Below are 18389 nucleotides of genomic sequence, written 5' to 3'. Positions count from 1 at the left end.
TTGGGTAGTCTGCATCCTAGTGGCATAAACATTGAATTCTCCCAATTCCGTTAGCCCTTGCTGTCTCCTCCCCTTCCTAGCTCTCCCTCAGCTCTCGGGCTCCTCCTCCTTTTTCCTTTCTTCTCCCCGCCCCCACTCCCTATCAGTCTGAAGAAGGGTATCGGCCCGAAACGTTGCCTATTTCCTTTGCTCCATAGATGCTGCTGCACCCGCTGAGTTTCTACAGCACTTTTGTCTACCTTCGATTTTGCAGCATCTGCAGTTCCTTCTTAAACACAGTGCCCTTTTACTATCTGTGCCAAAAAACGCCGGGAGGAAGCTGCTCTTGAATCTGGCTCTTAAAGATAGCGGAGTCAGGGGATATGGGGAGAAGGCAGGAACGGGGTACTGATTGGGGATGATCAGCCATGATCACATTGAATGGCGGTGCTGGCTCGAAGGGCCGAATGGCCTACTCCCGCACCTATTGTCTATTGGTACTTTCAAGCTTTTGTATCTTCTGCCTGAGGGGAGAAGAGAGAATGACCGTGGTGAGAGTGGTCCTAGATAATGTTAGGTACTTCTCTGTGACAAGTGTATCTGGCTAGATTGGAGAATCTGGGGCTATTCTTGGAGCAGGGAACTTGCTCCCATTGGCAGATGGTTCAAGATTTAAGGTGACGGACAATAGCTAGAAGAGAAGCACTATTTTACACAAAGGAACACAAAATGCTGGAGTAACTCAGCAGGTTGGGCAGCACCTCTGGAGAACATGCATCTGTGATGTTTTCGGTAGAGACCCTTCTTCACACCCTAACTGAAATCTGGGTTGAGTCGGAACTGGGAACGATATGGACCCGAAATATCACCTATCCATGTTCTTCAAAAAGATGCTATCTGACCTGCTGGGTTACTCCAGCACTTTGTCTCCTTTTGTGTATTAACCAACATCTGCAGTTCTTTGTTTCAGCGCTATATTACGGCTTGGGGATGACTGGGAATTTGATATTTAAAAATGTGAAAGCGCAGTTAGTTAGGCGGAAATAATTTGCACAAAGAAAGAGCGGGGCCATGGACAAAATAGGTTGTCGGACAGGGAGCGGGCACAGAATCGGGCTGAATGGCTTCCTTCATCTTCTTAATAACTTTGATTCGAAGAAGGATGTTTTGAATGAATCTAATGTGTCTGTTGACCTATTCTTTTTTCCAGCTGTTCACGGAGACTTCCCATTGAGGCAAACGATTAAACAGCAAAAATGTCATATGGGGCTGTTGATGGAAGCAGCTTCAGTGGACGGAATCCATTTGGAGGGTCTTCCAGACAAGGATATCAACCTTTAGGTAAAGCTTACTACTTTATAATCTTCTTGGAATGTTTGATAGATCCTTTTCCAGATAATAATCAGACCACGTTTCTTACACATTGACTGCTTGTGCACAAATACTGGCAAGGTGTGTCATTTCATCTGCAGTGGAAAACTCTAACCATTAAACCTTGAAGTAAGATCAAAGCTGATTTGCCCGACGTCTGACACACTGACTTTGTCAGGGAGCTTTGCATCATGGAAATATCACTGCTTTTCTCACAATAATTGTTCATGCCTCAGGTTACATTCTTATATTTAAAAGAGTTATTCTCGCACAATTCCTATTTGAAACTCGGCTCCAGATCTGGTTCATAACATGCAACTGGGAGTTTATTGTGTGTGTTTTTCAGTATTATGCAAAATCAACCTTGTTTCGATCATTGGTCTGTTCTGCTGGGAAAGAGCCAACACTGCAATAGTTATTATCTTGAGTTCAGCCAGGGATAGCGAAGTGGCAGTGGTGAATGTGAACATGAAGACAAAGCCAGAACGTCTTGGAGTTTTCTCCTTCGGGACCAGTGTAGTGTGCATTGCTTAATTTAGGCACGCAATTTCTGCTTGCTGATATAAAGTGCCACGTTTGGATGCCTGGTACACTGTGTAACTAGAAATGAAATTATCAATTTACAAAACATTCTCTCATTTCGTGAGTTGATCTCTGAAAGAGATTTGACCATAAAATGGTGGAAGCAGATATATTTGCGTTGAATCCTTTGAATCAAAATTAGGTAAGTTTCAGATATAATTTATCTATATATTACTAAAATTCTCATCTTGTTTGTGTGTTTGCATGCGTGTGCTTGAGATCCCGAAACCCCGCCAAAACGGTACACGATAGTGCTACAATTTTTGGCCCACCTTACTCACCATTGTCGTGTGATGTAAATGAAACACAGTTTCATGTAAATGAAAAACTTTTTTTCAGATTTATGTTATACTAGACTAAGTGGGACCCGTTGGGTCCCATGTTCATACGGGAGGGCTGGTCCCCCAACGCAATATTCCACCTCTCCACCAATTCCAATATTGGTGGCCAGTGGAGGGGGGGCTTTCTGGAGCACTAGTATGGGTCTTGTGGACTGAAGGGACTGGTTTCCAGAGGACTAGTATGGACATTGTGGGCCGAATGGATTCTTGGGCTGGCAGCTCAGTCACTCAAACCTGGTGTGCTGGCAGCTCACTCACTCACAGTTGGTGAGCTGGCAGTTGACTCACGGCCATTCCTTGAAATTCCATTTCTAGCCGGGTGCAAGGCCACCAAATTCAAGTGCAGTTTCCTACCACTTCAAGCAGGGTGCAAGGCCACCAAATTCAAATGCAGTTTCATACCATTTCAAGCAGGGTGCAAGGCCACCAAATTCAAGTGCAGTTTCATGCCATTTTAAGCAGAGTGCAAGGCCACCATATTCAAATGCAGTTTCATGCCATTTCAAGCAGGGTGCAAGGCCACCAAATTCAAAAGCCATTTCCTACCACTTCAAGCAGGGTGCAAGGCCACCAAATTCAAAAGCAGTTTCCTACCATTTCAAGCAGGGTGCAAGGCCTCCAAATTCAAGTGCAATTTCCTACCACTTCAAGCAGGGTGCAATTACATCAAATTCAAATGCAATTTCATACCATTTCAAGCAGGGTGCAAGGCCACTAAATTCAAGTGCAGTTTCATATAGTTTCAAGCAGGGTTCAAGGCCACTAAATTCAAGTGCAGTTTCATACCGTTTCAAGCAGGGTGCAAGGCCACCAAAGACAGAGAGTCGTGACCTCTCCCTCCCCCATCTTGCAGAGACTGAAGCACGGCCACACTTCGTTTTTTTTTATAGTCCCTCCCACCTCCCACCGGAAGGGGCGTGGCCTTCCTGGCATGATTGACAGGAGAGAGTATCTCCAACCCAATTTTCAAACCAACCACATTTTCATTTTCAAACTTCATTTTCAAATCACATTTTCATTTTTAAACCACATTAAGGGCGCTCACAGGTCAGTAAAACCACACTCACAATTTAGTAGACATGTGTTCAGAGTTCAGTGTTATTCACAGCTCAGACAGAGAGTCGTGACCTCTCCCTCCCCCATTTTGCAGAGACTGAGGCACGTCCACACTTCCTGGTTTTATAGTCCCTCCCCCTTCCACTTGACCTGCTGCGTTCGACGTCACAATGACATCACAATGGGATCCCGAACCTCATTTACATAAAAAATTGTGATTTAAAAAAAAAAATCCGTTTTATTCAAATTCCGTTTTCACTAACAGCTTAAATAAAAACGCGATTTTCATTGAGAATTTCATTAAAAAAACATTGCAATTTTCATTGTGGGGGGGGGGGTCTAGTGCACATTAAGGGCAAAGTTCTTGGGAAGAATGAGGGACTGTGGTTCTCAAACTTGCTGCCTCTTTAACCTCATCTTGGTGGTCTGCTCCACACTGAAATGAATAATTGATCTACATGGTACAGCAAATCCATATGAAGCACTGAAGAACATAAGGCAATCGAACAACAGTAGCCACTCAAGCCTGTCATATTTGATAATATTGAATATTATCATGACTGACCCATACCTCATCTCCTCATTTGTGTTGGTTCCTAAAAATTAAAAACATTATCTACTTCTTCCTTAAAAAACCCCAATGACCTACAGTGCCCTCCATGATGTTTTGGACAAAGACCCATCATTTATTTAATTGCCTCTGTACTCCACAATTTGAGATTTGTAATAGAAAAAATCACATGTGGTTAAACTGCACATTGTCAGATTTTAATAAAGGCCATTTTTATACATTTTGGTTTCACCATGTAGAAATTCAGTAATGTTTATACATAGAAACTAAATTCCAGAGTACAAGAGAGACATTGAAATAGGATGGAATAAAATGACAACTAGAGTTACAGACCACACTACCATCAGTTACTGAAGTTGACATCCCTGACCCCCTGAGCACTGGTGCTGCCAACCTCCCTGTCCGTAAAGCTTACTGCTTGATAGCCTATGTTTCTAGTACCACGGATAAAATAGGAGCAGTGCTTAATGTCTAAAGGGCCTGTCCCACTGTTGCGACCTAATTCGCGAGTTTAGAAGAGTTTGCCCTCGAGTTATACTTGCAGCATGGTCGACACGAGATCCTAGGAGGTCTTTGTAAATCTCCTTCATGCTCGTGAGTAGTCCCCGCGTACTCGAGGGCTCAGTTAGGTTGCAGTGTTTTTTTCAACATGCTGAAAAATGCCCGCGAGTTAAAAAAGGTCGCCATGGAAAAAAAAAATTGATATTATTTTAGTCGAGGTAGGTCGTAGTAGGTCGTAATGGTATCGTAGGTAATCGAAGGCAATCAAAGATAATCGAAGGTAGTTGAAGGTAAAGCTCGTTGAGAAAAAAAAGGTAAGTAAACCGACCGGTAATGTTAAATGCCCGCTAAACTTTATTAAAAGTTGTCTGGCTTCTTAAAAGTGTCTCCACTCCTTCTCCCCCCCCCCTCCCCCCTTCTCTCCCCTTCTCTCCCCCCACACCCCCCGCTCCGCACTCTCTAAAAGACTTACTGTAACTGTGCCAGCCGTCTTTTACCTTCCTGTTCATCGCGGGTGTGAATTTCAGACAGCGCTCCCCCGCTTTCCCTGGCCCCCGCCTTTGTGATGTGTTTGTGTATGTATGTGTGTGCAGACGGTCGATCTGGCTCGCGGTTTCATCGTTGACGGTCGATCCAGCTCGAGATTTTTTCAGACGAGTGCCCTCGAGCTTGAAGGTCGAAGACACTCGCTGAAAAGTTGCGTTAGTGGGACAGGCCCTTAAAGCTGTTCAAGTTAGTGCTTTGGCCAAAGGGCACCTGAGTGCTTAATGAAGTGATAAGGGACTGATCTTTGTGCTTTCATTGAAATTCATGGGAACTGGTAGAAGGGCCTTGAATTTACCTGGACTTCAACTAAAATCTATGGGCGTTTTGTATCTTGACAAGTTTTACAAGTTCAGGTAAGAATTCTGTTTCGATATCTGTTTCTGGGCCAACCAACTTGGCAATCATGGCGTGGAGGATGGATTCATCCCCAGAGCTATAGCTGCTCTGAACCGGCCCTGCTGAGTGCCCCCCACCCCCATGAACTGTCTCCCTCGGATGGTCACGTCACACATCGACCCGGCACAGACACATTTGCACTTTAGACTGTTTTGACTGTTTTACTGTTCTTTTTATAAATCATGTTTCTCGACGTATCTAAATCTAAATTTTATTAGTTGTTTAAGTTATGACATCGGATGGAAGCTGCATAACGAATCTCGTTGCACATATGTGCAATGACTATAAAATATATTATTATTATTATTATATATCACTGGTGGTTTGAAAAATTAATACGATTAATATAATACAGTTAGGGAACAGGCTATATCAGAACAAATATTAAATCATGCAAAAAGGGTTTGTTGATATCCTCACTGAAGTGACTTTAAGGAATGTTGAACATGACATAATAACATTTTATATAAAATCTGAGTAATTGAATCTTTACTGTCTAAGTCAGGAAAACCTATGTTACGAAGTAAGGAAATAGAGGGGGAATTAAACATATATGCTCTATATTTTCACCGAAGGCACAGAAAAAACCCCAAGGAAATTGGAATGATTGATGACTGCAAATAAATTAACATTGTTTACAAAAGAAGGCATTAGAGAAAGGAATGAGTCTGAAAGGCAATAAATCCCCTGGACCTGATGACCTTTATGCTTGGCAGCGATGATGGAGATGGTGGATGTACCAGTTGATATCAGTCAGAATTCCATATATTCTCACAGATTTGAAGATATCAGATGTAACAAAATGTGAAGTCGTAAGGATAATAACACTGAGCAGAGTTAACATGAAATTGTGAAACACAAATCACAATTTAAAAATTTGATTTTTGGAGTGGTCATGAGCAATCGATTTGCAGAAAGCCTTTGCTATAGTGCCACACAAAAGATTTTTACGCAAAATTAAAACACATAGTGTGATGAGTAATATTCTGGAGTGGATTGCTAATTGTTTAACAGACAGAAAGCAGTAAAAATGGGTCATTTTCAAAATTGGAGATCTGGCACAAGAGATGCTATGAAATCAGTGCTGAGGTCAGTAATGTTCACAAATGGAATCAATGCATTGGATAACGGCATCTGAAGTAATATATCTATGTTTAAATCTTAACTTGATGGTTCCTACACTCAAGTGGATTGGCATTCTGCTTCCGGGCCACCGACACAGATGCACACAAAAATAATCAACCCTTTGGACTTTTTGACGATCTTCTCAAAGCAAATTTTATTTTTTCCTTTTCAGACAATTTTTTATTTCCACTTTCTTGACCTTTCTGAAAGTCGAGATTCATTGGACCTTGCGACGTCCCAAAGTTGATTAGAAAACTGATTCCAAAATCAGGGATGTCAATGGAAAAAATCTTGTTTTTGAGTCCCAATTAATTGCTGTAGCTTGGGTATTTTCCTTAGATTAGAAATGATTCACCTTGTTTCACCCCTTTTAATCTTGGTTATAATGTTTGGCTATGCTTGAAGGATTCTTAGTAATCAAGAAAAGTTCAAAGGCTGCATGCATTTAATTCAGTTTATAATGATGGTATCAATATGAAGTGTTTCAATTTTTGTTTTGAAGTAGCAATGATTTGAATATATTTTCATCTTGAAAACCCTTTCAGCATCTAATATTGTGTTTCCTAGGCAAGCAAGTACTTCAATGTATCTGCATTAATGAAATAATCAGTTCCAGATTTGAGTACAATCTGCTGAGAACCAGATGGTCAGCTTCAGCTTGGAGGCGTCTTGCAAATAATATAAATTACCATATATTATTGTTGTTTCACAAATTCTTACATAATTACTCTTAATTTCCTTGTTTATAATACAAAGTAAAAACACGGAATAGTGGAAAAACTGAATAGGTCATACAACATCGGTGGAGAGAATTAACATTTCTGATTAAGGATCTTTAAGTTTTCTCCTGCTCGGATAATCATTGTTTATTCAGCTCTCCTGCTCCAAGCGGACGATTCATTGTTGGACATTTGTTGGAAGGACCCAAATTTAAGCTTATGAGGGTTTTGGTAATCAAAATTTTCAAAAAATTGCAGATTCTAAAATTCTGAAATCAAATGGAAACTGCTGGGAATACTCAGCAAGTTAGCCAGCATCTATCGTAATCTGGTAACCAGATTGGGTGTCCATTCCAAATCGTTATATCCAGAGTTGCAATGATCTTTAATGAGGGTACCACCATGGTACTTTTCCACATCTACTAGATGGTGGCCCAATGGTACTGCAGTAGAACTGCTGCCACACAGCTAGAATAACCTAGGTTCAATTCTGGTCTTGCTTACTTAGACTTTGTTAACATAGGGTAAACCTAGGTCCTTCCAGCAAATGCCAAGGCATAGTCCTCTTGCACAGGAGAACTGAACCAACGAATCTGATCATCAAATGAGCAACAGAACGTTTAAAGATAATTAACCAGGCTTGTGGATTTTGCACAATTTCCTTGGGACCGTGTGGATTTCCTCCAGGGGCTCTGATTTCCATCCCATCCCAAAGATGTAGGAGGTTAGTGGGCCACTCTAAATTGCACCTAATGTGATATAGGAATGTGTAGGAAAGAACTGCAGATGCTGGTTTAAATCAAAGGTAAACAAAATGCTGGAGTAACACAGGCAGCATCTCTGGAGAGAAGGAATGGGTGGTGTTTCGTGTCGAGATCCTTCTTCAGACTGATGATATAGGAATGTCAGGTGAATAGATTGAAGAGAAAATTAATGGAAATTGCAATTGCTGTGTGAGCCTGCAGCGTCTGAATGGGCCAAAGTGGCCTCCTTTTCCTTTATAAGAAGAAATGGAAATATGGTGTGGTCTTGGCTTGTACCTGAAGAGTGGATAATTTGTTGATGTCGCAAATTGAGGGCGGCATGGTGACACAGTGATAGAGTTGCTGCCTTACAGCGCCAGAGATCGGGGTTCGATCTTGACTACGGGTGCTGTCTGTATGGAGTTTGTACGTTTTTCCTCTGATTGCATGTGTTTCTCCTTGGTGTTCTGGTTTCCTCCCACATTCCAAAAACATATAGATTTATAGATTATTTAGCTACAGTATAGGTGATAAATTGTCTCTAATGTGTAGGATAATGCTAGTGTACGGGGATCGCTGTTCGGCGTGGACTCGGACCGAAGGGCATTTTCTGCGCTTTATCTCTAAACTAAACTAAATTAACTAAAGTAAAATTGCAAACAATGGTCTCAGAATCATTCTTTAGCTTAAATCAATTTAGTTGGAGGTGGGGGAGAAGGGGACATTTGAACAGACTGTTGTTCATATACATTTATTTTCATTGGACCCTTTAAAAAGAATTGATTTATTTGGTCTATACCAAATCGACTTTCCTGACAGAGCGACTTAATTCTGTGCAGTCATGTTATTTCCGTTCCTTGCTGATTCAAAGTCAAGGTCATGTGTTTGGATTTCACAGCCCTTTACAAAAAGGGATATAAAATGTTCTAATACACTTGTTCACTCGTTGAGCCTGTAAGTTGATCTCTCGAAGAGACTGCTAATGTGAAACTCAGCGACTTTCCATCAATGTTGCAAGCGGCACCAAGGTTCAAACTTAACCACTTCTTCCCTGGCACAGATACACTCAACTTATTGCCTGTTTTTTTTTCTTTCAATTATCAATCATGTACCCTAGGACATTCATAATTTTCTATCTCAACTATTGAAAAATTTGGAAACATGTTTTATGTTTTGAATTTCAGTTCGGGATTTGCTTACATTCAAAAGTGTAGATTCACCTTAATTCAGTAGAGCAAGGAGCTATTGGTACCACGGTGTCTTTAATGACCGATCACAAAACAATTCCCACAGGCAGCTTCTCCTTCAGCTTCAATTGTTTACTTATCTTCCCCATAAAAGATACAGTGGATTTAACCACAACTGTTGTTTTGTGAGTTCACCTCAAAATGTCATCCATCAATCAAAAGCTGAATAGTTATAGCACCTTGGGGTTTATTTTCACAATCGCAGGAAAATTGGTTGTTGACCAGTTGTGCCCTTTAATGCAACATATTTAACCTATGGCAGAGAATTATTCACTAAGCTTCATTCACAATGTTCACAATTATTCACAGAATTATTCACAATCATTTTGCTTGGACAATCATTTAAAATCATACACCCCAGCAGAACATTGACCTCAAACTTCAAGTAACCCTTGTTTTCCCTCTCTCTCCATCCCCCCCCCCCCACCTTCCCAGTTCTCCGACCAATCTTATTGTCTCCGACTACATTTTATTTCTGTTTGCTTTGTTGTTACCTTCTCCCAACTAACAATGATCTATTCTACATTTTCCTTGATCTCCATTCACTTTGTCCTGTTTTCACACCTTACACTTCCTTATCTATGCATCTCCTTATCTATGTACCTCCCACTACCCTGACATCAATCAGAAGAAGGGTCTCGACCTGAAACATCACCCATTCCTTCTCTCCAGAGATTCTGCCTGTCCCACTGATTTACTCCAGTGTTTTTGTGTCTATTTTTTATTTAAACCAGTTCCTTATTATGCAGAGAATTATTTGGTCTTTGTTTATTCTGGTGTCGTGAATCAACTTCTATGCAACATATGTTTGCCTAGACAAATAAGTTAAAGATTGGATTCCGGTAATAACAAGATTATAAATTCTCTATCTGCTGTAAATTTTGATTGCAATTTCACAAAAGTAATCTTATTCCCCAGGAATATGATTTGTGTTAGAATTTTGCTGGATTGAGAAGATGATGGGTACCAATAGCCTACTGTGGTCAGGGTTGGGTTATTAGGACAAGTTGAGGAGCAGGGGGAGAAAGAATAGGACTCTGCTGTGGTCAGGATTGAGGATGACATATGCGCATCCAGATCTGGATGGAGGAATGAGAATGGCAGGGGGATAATTATGCCCTCAAAAATGAAAGGATTATGAGATTAAATAGTTTGGGGATCAGCGGCAAGATCACGAATTGTGATTGACACAATTTTGTTGGGTTGGCGAGAATGATACAGGGATCATGGTGTACCAACACAATGTTTTGTTGAAAATACTTAGTTTTGCTGGGAGTGCTCGACATTGATCGATTCCAGGGCAATATACTGTTCTCTTGAATTGCTTCAAAAGATTGTGCATAGGAAATCATGTATTTCCTTCTGCCATTGGTGAGGATCACACCAGTGACACAAGGGTGAGGATCCCAGTGAAGCCTGGTTTTTATTCAGTTCCACTTAGATGAAGACAATCTTTATTTTCAATAGCATAATGCGAAATAAAAATCTCTACATACTATAAGAATATCGTCTTGAGCTGGAATCTTGTACCACATTTGCTGAAGATATTTGAATAAGGTTGTTGGGAAGGGAGTTTCAGGATTTGATCTCACTAAGTTGCTGGAACAGATATGTTTCCAATTCCAATCCAGATTACAGTTAGTGTCGGAAGGAACTGCAGATATTGGTTTACACCAAAGATGGATGTAAAAATGCTGGAGAAAAGGAATATATGTAATTAGTGTAGTTCCCCTGTTTTGCTTGTTTTGCGGATCGAGTTTGCCAGTTTGTGCAGGTGCCCTTGGTGGTATCTTGGTGAATAACTGTAGCTCATTTTGTAGATGTTAGACACAGCAGCCACATTGCACACACTTAAAATAAGCAGAAATAAACTGCATTTATATAACACTTTAAAATGCTCCAGAGCACTTTACAATCAATTATACTTTTGAGGAGTAGTGACACTCTGATGCAAGGAAATACAGCAGTCAATTATATTCAGCACTGTCTGACAAACAATGATGAGAACTTAATTGGATAATTAAATTCAGCATTGTTGGTTTGGGGATAAATATTGATAAAGACTTTGAAAGACTTTCCGTGCTCTGTAAATATTACTTTGGGACTTTTAAGTTGGTATTGGAAGGCATATGGGACTTTATTTTGTTATTTCAACTGAAGAATGGCACTTCTCCAACAGTGTAAATTCCATCAGTATGGCTCTGAAGTATCAGAGATATCAACAGAGATAACAACATAGATTGTGTTCAGAGATCTTTAGAATTTGATGTTTAATAAAAATACCCAAAGTTCAAGGCATTCAAGTGCTAGTAGATCGGACACATGGAAAACTCTTTCAATAGACAATAGACAAAAGGTGGAGGAGTAGGCCATACGGCCCTTCAAGCCAGCACCGCCATTCAATGTGATCATGGCTGATCATCCACAATCAGTACCCTGTTCCTGCCTTCTCCCCATATCCCCTGACACCATTACCTTCAAGAGCCTTATCTAGCTCTCTCTTGAAAGTATCCAGATAACCGGCCTCCACCTCCCTCTGAGGCAGAGAATTCCACACTCACAACTCTCTGCGTGAAAAAGTGTTTCCTCATCTCCTTTCTAAATGGCTTACCCCTTATTCTTAAACTACGGCCCCTGGTTCCTTCAAATGCTTTGACATTGCCCACCATATGAAGGAAATTTGTTCAACCTGGATTTGGGGTTGTGTTGGGGAAAGGAGGGAAGCTATGTTCAATGGAGGTTAAGTTTTGGAGTTGTAGGAAAGAGCTGCAGTTGCTGGTTTAAATCGAAAGTAGGTACAAAATGCTGAAGTAACTCCGCGGGACAGGCAGCATCACTGGTGAGAAGGAATGGGTGAGGTTTCAGCTCGAGACCCTTCTTCAGACTGATGCCAGGGGAGTGGGCAGTTCAGAGATAGAATGTAGTCGGAGACTGCAAGACTGGAAGACTGGTAGCAGAATTGGGAAGGGGGAGGGGATGGACAGAGAGTGAAAGCAAGGGCTACTTGAAGTTAGAGAAGTCAATGTTCATACCACTGGTGTGCAAGCTTACCCAAGCGAAATATGAGGTGCTGTTCCTCCAATTTGTGCAGGGCCTCACTCTGACAATGGAGGAGGCCTAGGAGAGAAAGGTCAGTGAGGGAATGGTGGGGGGAGTTAAAGTATTGAGCAACTGGTATCTATATATGTGTGTGTGTTTTATATATAAATATATAAAACACATAGCTATATATATACCACTTAGTCTAGTATATATATATATATCGGGTCCCAGGTTCACACGGGAGGGCTGGTCCCCCAACGGAATATTCCACTTCTCCACCAATTCCAATATTGATAGCCAGTGGGGGGAGGGGGGAGGGGGGGGGGCGGGTTCTGGAGTGATAACATGGGTGTTGTGGGTTACGTTAAGTCAAGCACAGTGAGTGCAGGGCCAACAATCCATTTCAATCCATTTCATGTCAAGTCAATCCATTTCAAGTCAAGCACAGGGCAGGTGGGGCCAGCCAACAATACAATCCATTTGCTTTCATTTCAGGTGAGGTCAATCAAAGCAAAGGCAAAGCAAAAGCCAAGAGCACAGGGCAGGCAGGGCCAGCCAACAATACAATCCATTTACTTTCATTTCAGGTGAGGATAAGCAAAGCAAAGGCAAAGCAAAAGCACAGAGCATGCGGAGCCAGCCAACAATACAATCCATTTGCTTTCATTTCAGGTGAGCTCAATCAAAGCAAAGGCAAAGCAAAACCAAGAGCACAGGGCAGGCCAAACAACTAATTTCATTTAATTGGGGCTAACACATCATTTATTGCAAGCACATTCAGGGTTAACAAATCATCATTCATTGCAAGCACATTGCTGGCTAACAAATCATTTTTTGCAAGCACATTAAGGGTTAACAAATCATCATTCATTGCAAGCACATTGCAGGCTAACAAATCATTTATTGCAAGCACATTAAGGGTTAACAAATCATCATTCATTGCAAGCACATTGCTGGCTAACAAATCATTTATTGCAAGCACATTAAGGGTTAACAAATCATCATTCATTGCAAGCACATTGCTGGCTAACAAATCATTTATTGCAAGCACATAAAGGGTTAACCACATAAAGCACATAACCACATAACCACATAAAGCACATAACAACATAACCACATAAACCACATAAAGACTCACAGTTCAGTAGACTCACAGTTCAGTAGACTCACAGCCGAATCAGAGTTGTGGCCTCTCCCTCACAATCTTTCAGAGTGACTGACTCACATCCAGGCATCCGGGGTTTTATAGTCCTGCCCTGCCCCCGGAAGGGACGTTGCCTTCATCATGGTGATTGACAGGTGAGAGGACCAATTAGCTGATCTCAAGATTTTTTAAACACTCATAACTTTTTTTATTTTTCATCGATCAGAAAAATCCTCAGGGCTGCCTCAGCGGAGGAGGACTGAGAGTAAGATGGCCAAAAATCATAGGGATATAGGGTAGCATTTTTTCTAACATCAATCTACAGCGCAGACAGGAAGTGGTCAAGATGAGACTTTTAATTAAAAGATATATAGATATATAGATACTATTAAAAGTCTCATCTTGTATGTATGTAGACGTGTGTGTGTATGCGTATGTGTCTTTCCACCTTCGTCAAAACGCCACGTGCTAGCGCAGAAAGTTTCACAGATCATTAATCCTGTCGACAGAGTAAACTGCTTCACTTCACATTTCATGCTATATTTCACGTTATAGCATTTTAAAAATAGCGAAATAGCATACCGAGTTTTTGGGAATGTCATTCATCAAATTTATTCAATCTGGGAATAGATCAAAACAATAAATTGTTTCTAAGCATCCATTAGTGGCGATGGATGGTCAACATGTAAACGGCTGCAGATTATGGACGGGCTGCTCTTCATAAGCTGCGGTGAGGGAGATCTGGAGGGTTGAGTAGCAGTCCTGATTAGATGCTTGGAACGTGAGAGGCTTAGGGCAAAAGGTCAAGAGATGATTTGGGATGGAATATCTGTGGGAGAATCAGGGGTGGGTGGGAGAGGAGCTGGAAGGCTGGGTCAGGAGAACAATGGGAGGGACCATGAGAGCAATAGGAGGATAGGGACAGTGGATGATTGGTAGCCAGGGGGAGGGAGGTGTAGATCCATTAGTGTTCCTGCATAGGATACAGCTGAAGAGGCAGGTATTGGAGTGGATAATCATTGGCGTGATGGATTTGGGACATCAGTTAGTTTACTGGGAGAGGGTGAGTGGGGCTGGAGACAGGGGAGCAGCAGCTGAGCTGTGAGGATGAGCTGTTGGAGGGGCAAGAGAGCAGTAGATGGTTGAAGTCAGGCATGCAAAAGGAGGGGGAGGGGGGGGTGAAAGATTGGGGATTTTAGTTTAGTTTAGAGATACAGTATGGAAACAGGCCCTTCAATAAACAGGCCCTTCAGCCCACCAAGTGCACACCAACAATTGTTCACCCATTCATGCTAGTTCTGTGTTATCCCACTTCCTCATCCATTCTCTACATATTAGGGCAATTCAAATAGAAGCCAATTAATGTACAGACCCTCATGTCTTTGGAATGTGGGAGGAAACCGGAGCAACTGGAGGAAACCCCACGGTCACAGGGAAAATGTCTCCATGCAGACAGCACTCGAGTTCAGGATCGCACCCGAGTCTCTGCGCTGTGAGGCAGCTTTGCCATGGTTGCCCAAATGTGTTGGGATTGTGCTGGAGATACGTGGAATGACGGAGATCTGGTATTCATGTGGTTTATCCTTGGGTGTGTTCAGGGGGCAGATATGTTTGGGCTGATGGTACACAAAATTGCTGGAGAAACTCAGCGGGTGCAGCAGCATCTATGGAGCGAAGGAAATAGGCGGCGTTTCGGGCCGAAACCCTTCTTCAGACTGATGGGGGGTGGGGGGGAGAAGGAAGAAAAAGGGGAGGAGGAGGAGGAGCCCGAGGGCGGGCGGATGGGAGGGTGGGAGGAGACAGCTAGAGGGTTAAGGAAGGGGAGGAGACAGCAAGGGCTAGCAAAATTGGGAGAATTCAATGTTAATGCCATCCGGACGCAAGGTCCCCAGGCAGAATATGAGGTGCTGTTCCTCCAATTTCCGCTGTTGCTCACTCTGGCAATGGAGGAGACCCAGGACAGAGAGGTCGGATTGGGAATGGGAGGGGGAGTTGAAGTGCTGAGCCACCGGGAGTTCAGGTAGGTTATTGCGGACTGAGCGGAGGTGTTCGGCGAAACGATCGCCCAACCACCGCTTAGTCTCCCCGATGTAAATCAGCTGACATCTAGAGCAGCGGATGCAGTAGATGAGGTTGGAGGAGATACAGGTGAACCTTTGTCGCACCTGGAACGACTGCTTGGGTCCTTGAATGGAGTCGAGGGGGGAGGTGAAGGGACAGGTGTTGCATTTCTTGCGGTTGTGTTATCCCACTTCTGATGGCAGGTTCTTGGTATGTTTTGTGTGTGATGGCTGTGTGCCTGCACGGCGGATCAAAATTCCCAGATGTGTTCGTCAGGGCACGATCGTGGATGAGGGAGGAATCTGGAAAAACCAATGCGGGCTTTTGAAACGAGCAAAGGGTACGCATATCCCTTTCAGTTTGACTTTTGCATTGAAATGGAATTGAGTAGTACAGGATGCCCATCGTGGAACTTTTAAGTACTGATGGCAGGTTGAGTACCAAACTGAGCTGGAAGAATTAGTACAAATACCCTGACGGCTTTTTGATCTATGTTAATGAGTTGGATGCGGAAAAGCAGCCATAAATTTGCCGAGGGTACAAAGATATGGATAGCACTGAGAATAATGGTGCAGCTCAAACTGCAAAAGGATATGGAATAGTTAAACAATTGGCAAAAGCTAGTCAAATGAATTATAGCATTAATAAATTTTAAGCTATACGAAATTGAAAAACTGTAGGACATAAATATATAATGAATAGAACTAAATTAGCGCAAAGATACTTTAAAAAAAGACAGTACTCACACCGTATGGCTGCTTGATTTAGGACCATAATAGAATGCTCAGTTATATTGGCAGAATAGTAGGATAACGCTAACAAAACTATTACCACGGGTTAACAAACCCCCGCTCTGTTTTTTTTCTTCAGTTTTGGTCAAAATATGGCAAAGAAGATATGTTTACCTTGGTCAGCGCATTAATCCAATGAAGCAAAAAAATGTCAGTGCACTATCGAAATACAATTGGATGAGATAATGGGAATATTAGACTGGAGAATTAGACCATTTGTCTCAGTGTCTCTGTGCCTGTCCTGGAATCCTATTAAACCAATCTGTTCTAATATTTATGTCAGTATGGCACAGCTGGCAGCAGTGATTTGAGTTGGAAGATTGTAGTGGAACGTTCTATGCTGGCTTCAGCACATTCCCAGAACCCATTGTTTTTAGCCTCTTCCATAAATCTATTGCTTAGACATTGATTCTAACTGCTATTTTGTCCAATATGTGAGCCAGAACCAAATCATTTGCAACCTTGGTTTTGAGCTTTAGGCTTGGGTTTCTGGATCAAAAAAAAACTGGGGCCTTCAATGAAATACTATGGCTCAACTTTGACCATACCTCCATCCCTCCATCCCTCACCCTACTACTGATGACCATAACTTCCTTGTTTAAGAATGAATGAATTAATAAGTTTATTAGCCAACTATTTGCCTTGGTGCTCCGCCCACGTGACAACATGACATACAGTGACAGTTAAGAATGATACATAAAACATTAAACATTAATAATAAAACATTATTGATTAAACATGTGAATTAAATTAAATTAAATACCAGAGCAAAAGGAGGCTACAGATTTTACTTCGGAGTCACGTGAGTGATTCCGTGAAGAACCCGCTCAGCACGCATGCGCGGCATTACATCCAGCAGAGCAACAGCGGCACAGTGGGAGTCGGGCGCTTCCGCTACGGAGGTGAAAGAACGGACCGTCAGGTAAGCTGACGTCGGGTTTTTCTTTCACAGGGAGCCTTCTGCTTTCAGGCAGAGAAGAAAGGCTCTAGAACAAACCTGTCCCCCGCTCGACTCCACGGAGGAGAGTTCCATCTAGTGGGGGGGGGGGACAGCAACAGAACAAACCTGTCCCCCGCTCGACTCCACGGAGGAGCGTTCCATCTAAGGGGGGGCAGCATCAAGGCGGTAGGACCGCTTACCCGGCGCTCCGCTATCCCGACACCGTGCCGAGCCCAGCCCGCTAGCGCCTGAGCAGCGGGCTGGAAGTACCGCCACGGAAGAGGCGTCCGGCCGGTGGCTCCGACTTATCGGACGGGACGTCTTTCCTCCCGCATGGGGGGAAAGACAGCCGCCTGAACAGACCTGCCCCCCGCTCGACTCCACGGAGGAGCGTTCCATCTCGCGGGGGCAGCAACAAGGCGGTAGGACCAATTACCGGGCGGTCCGCTATACCCCGACACCGCACCGAGCCCAGCCCGCTAGCGCCTGAGCAGCGGGCTGGATGTAAAGCCATGGAAGAGGCGTCCGGCCGGTGGCTCCGACTTGTCGGACGGGGACGTCTCTCCACCCAGGCGGGGGAGAGATAGCCGCCTGAGCCGCTTGGAGCGGCTCTTGGAGCAGGAGCTCCAGCGAGGTGCACCCCAGGAGGGGCGCTCTAACAGAGGGGGGTCAGGCACTCCCTCCACAGTGCCTTGTGCACTGTCCATTGCTTCCTCCTTTCCAGAGGATAGCTTTGGTGACCAGGACTGGGCTGGTCAAGAACAGGGGCAATGGCTGAAGATCTCAGGAGTATGCAAGGGGTGCAGGAACAGGAAGAGCTGCTAGGTGTGGTGGACAGCTACGTGGAAACCCCACGTGCAGGAGGCCGTTAAAAGCCTGACGTCAGCCATCACATCGTTTTTCCTCGTTCCATGGACAAATACGGAGATGACCACAACCTTCGTAAACAAGTCATAAGACCTGCCATAAAATCCTACATTGCGGGGTTGTGCATACCTCAGCCACTGAGCCAGACCCACTGCTCTTTGGCAAAAACCTCACAAAGCATATGAAGGACATGCAAGAGGTTTTACAAAACTTTCGGCTCATGAGGGCAGGGCCGGGACGAGCAAACCAAAAACAGTAATTCCTATGCAGCAGCACCCCATCGCGTCCATCAGTCAACGTCTACCATATCGGACTGATGAAAGCTTGGGGTCCGCATTCTATCACCGAAAGTCTTTTTTAGACCAGG

The 18389-nt window shown here is 43.2% G+C and overlaps 1 protein-coding gene across 1 annotated transcript in view; it reads left to right on the top strand.

The window, feature by feature from the left end:
• tsnare1 (t-SNARE domain containing 1) overlaps positions 1-18389 on the top strand; it is an 807948-nt gene that overhangs the window by 149596 nt on the left and 639963 nt on the right. Inside the window, exon 2 of the mRNA XM_033019937.1 lies at positions 1190-1320. Within this exon, the coding sequence (XP_032875828.1) occupies positions 1236-1320 (85 nt within the window). The 5' untranslated portion in view covers positions 1190-1235. The remainder of the gene's footprint in view (positions 1-1189; positions 1321-18389) is intronic.

Source organism: Amblyraja radiata, chromosome 4 (genome assembly GCF_010909765.2).
Source record: "Amblyraja radiata isolate CabotCenter1 chromosome 4, sAmbRad1.1.pri, whole genome shotgun sequence".
Lineage (NCBI taxonomy): Eukaryota > Metazoa > Chordata > Chondrichthyes > Rajiformes > Rajidae > Amblyraja > Amblyraja radiata.
This window is presented reverse-complemented; position numbering and strand designations above follow the sequence as displayed.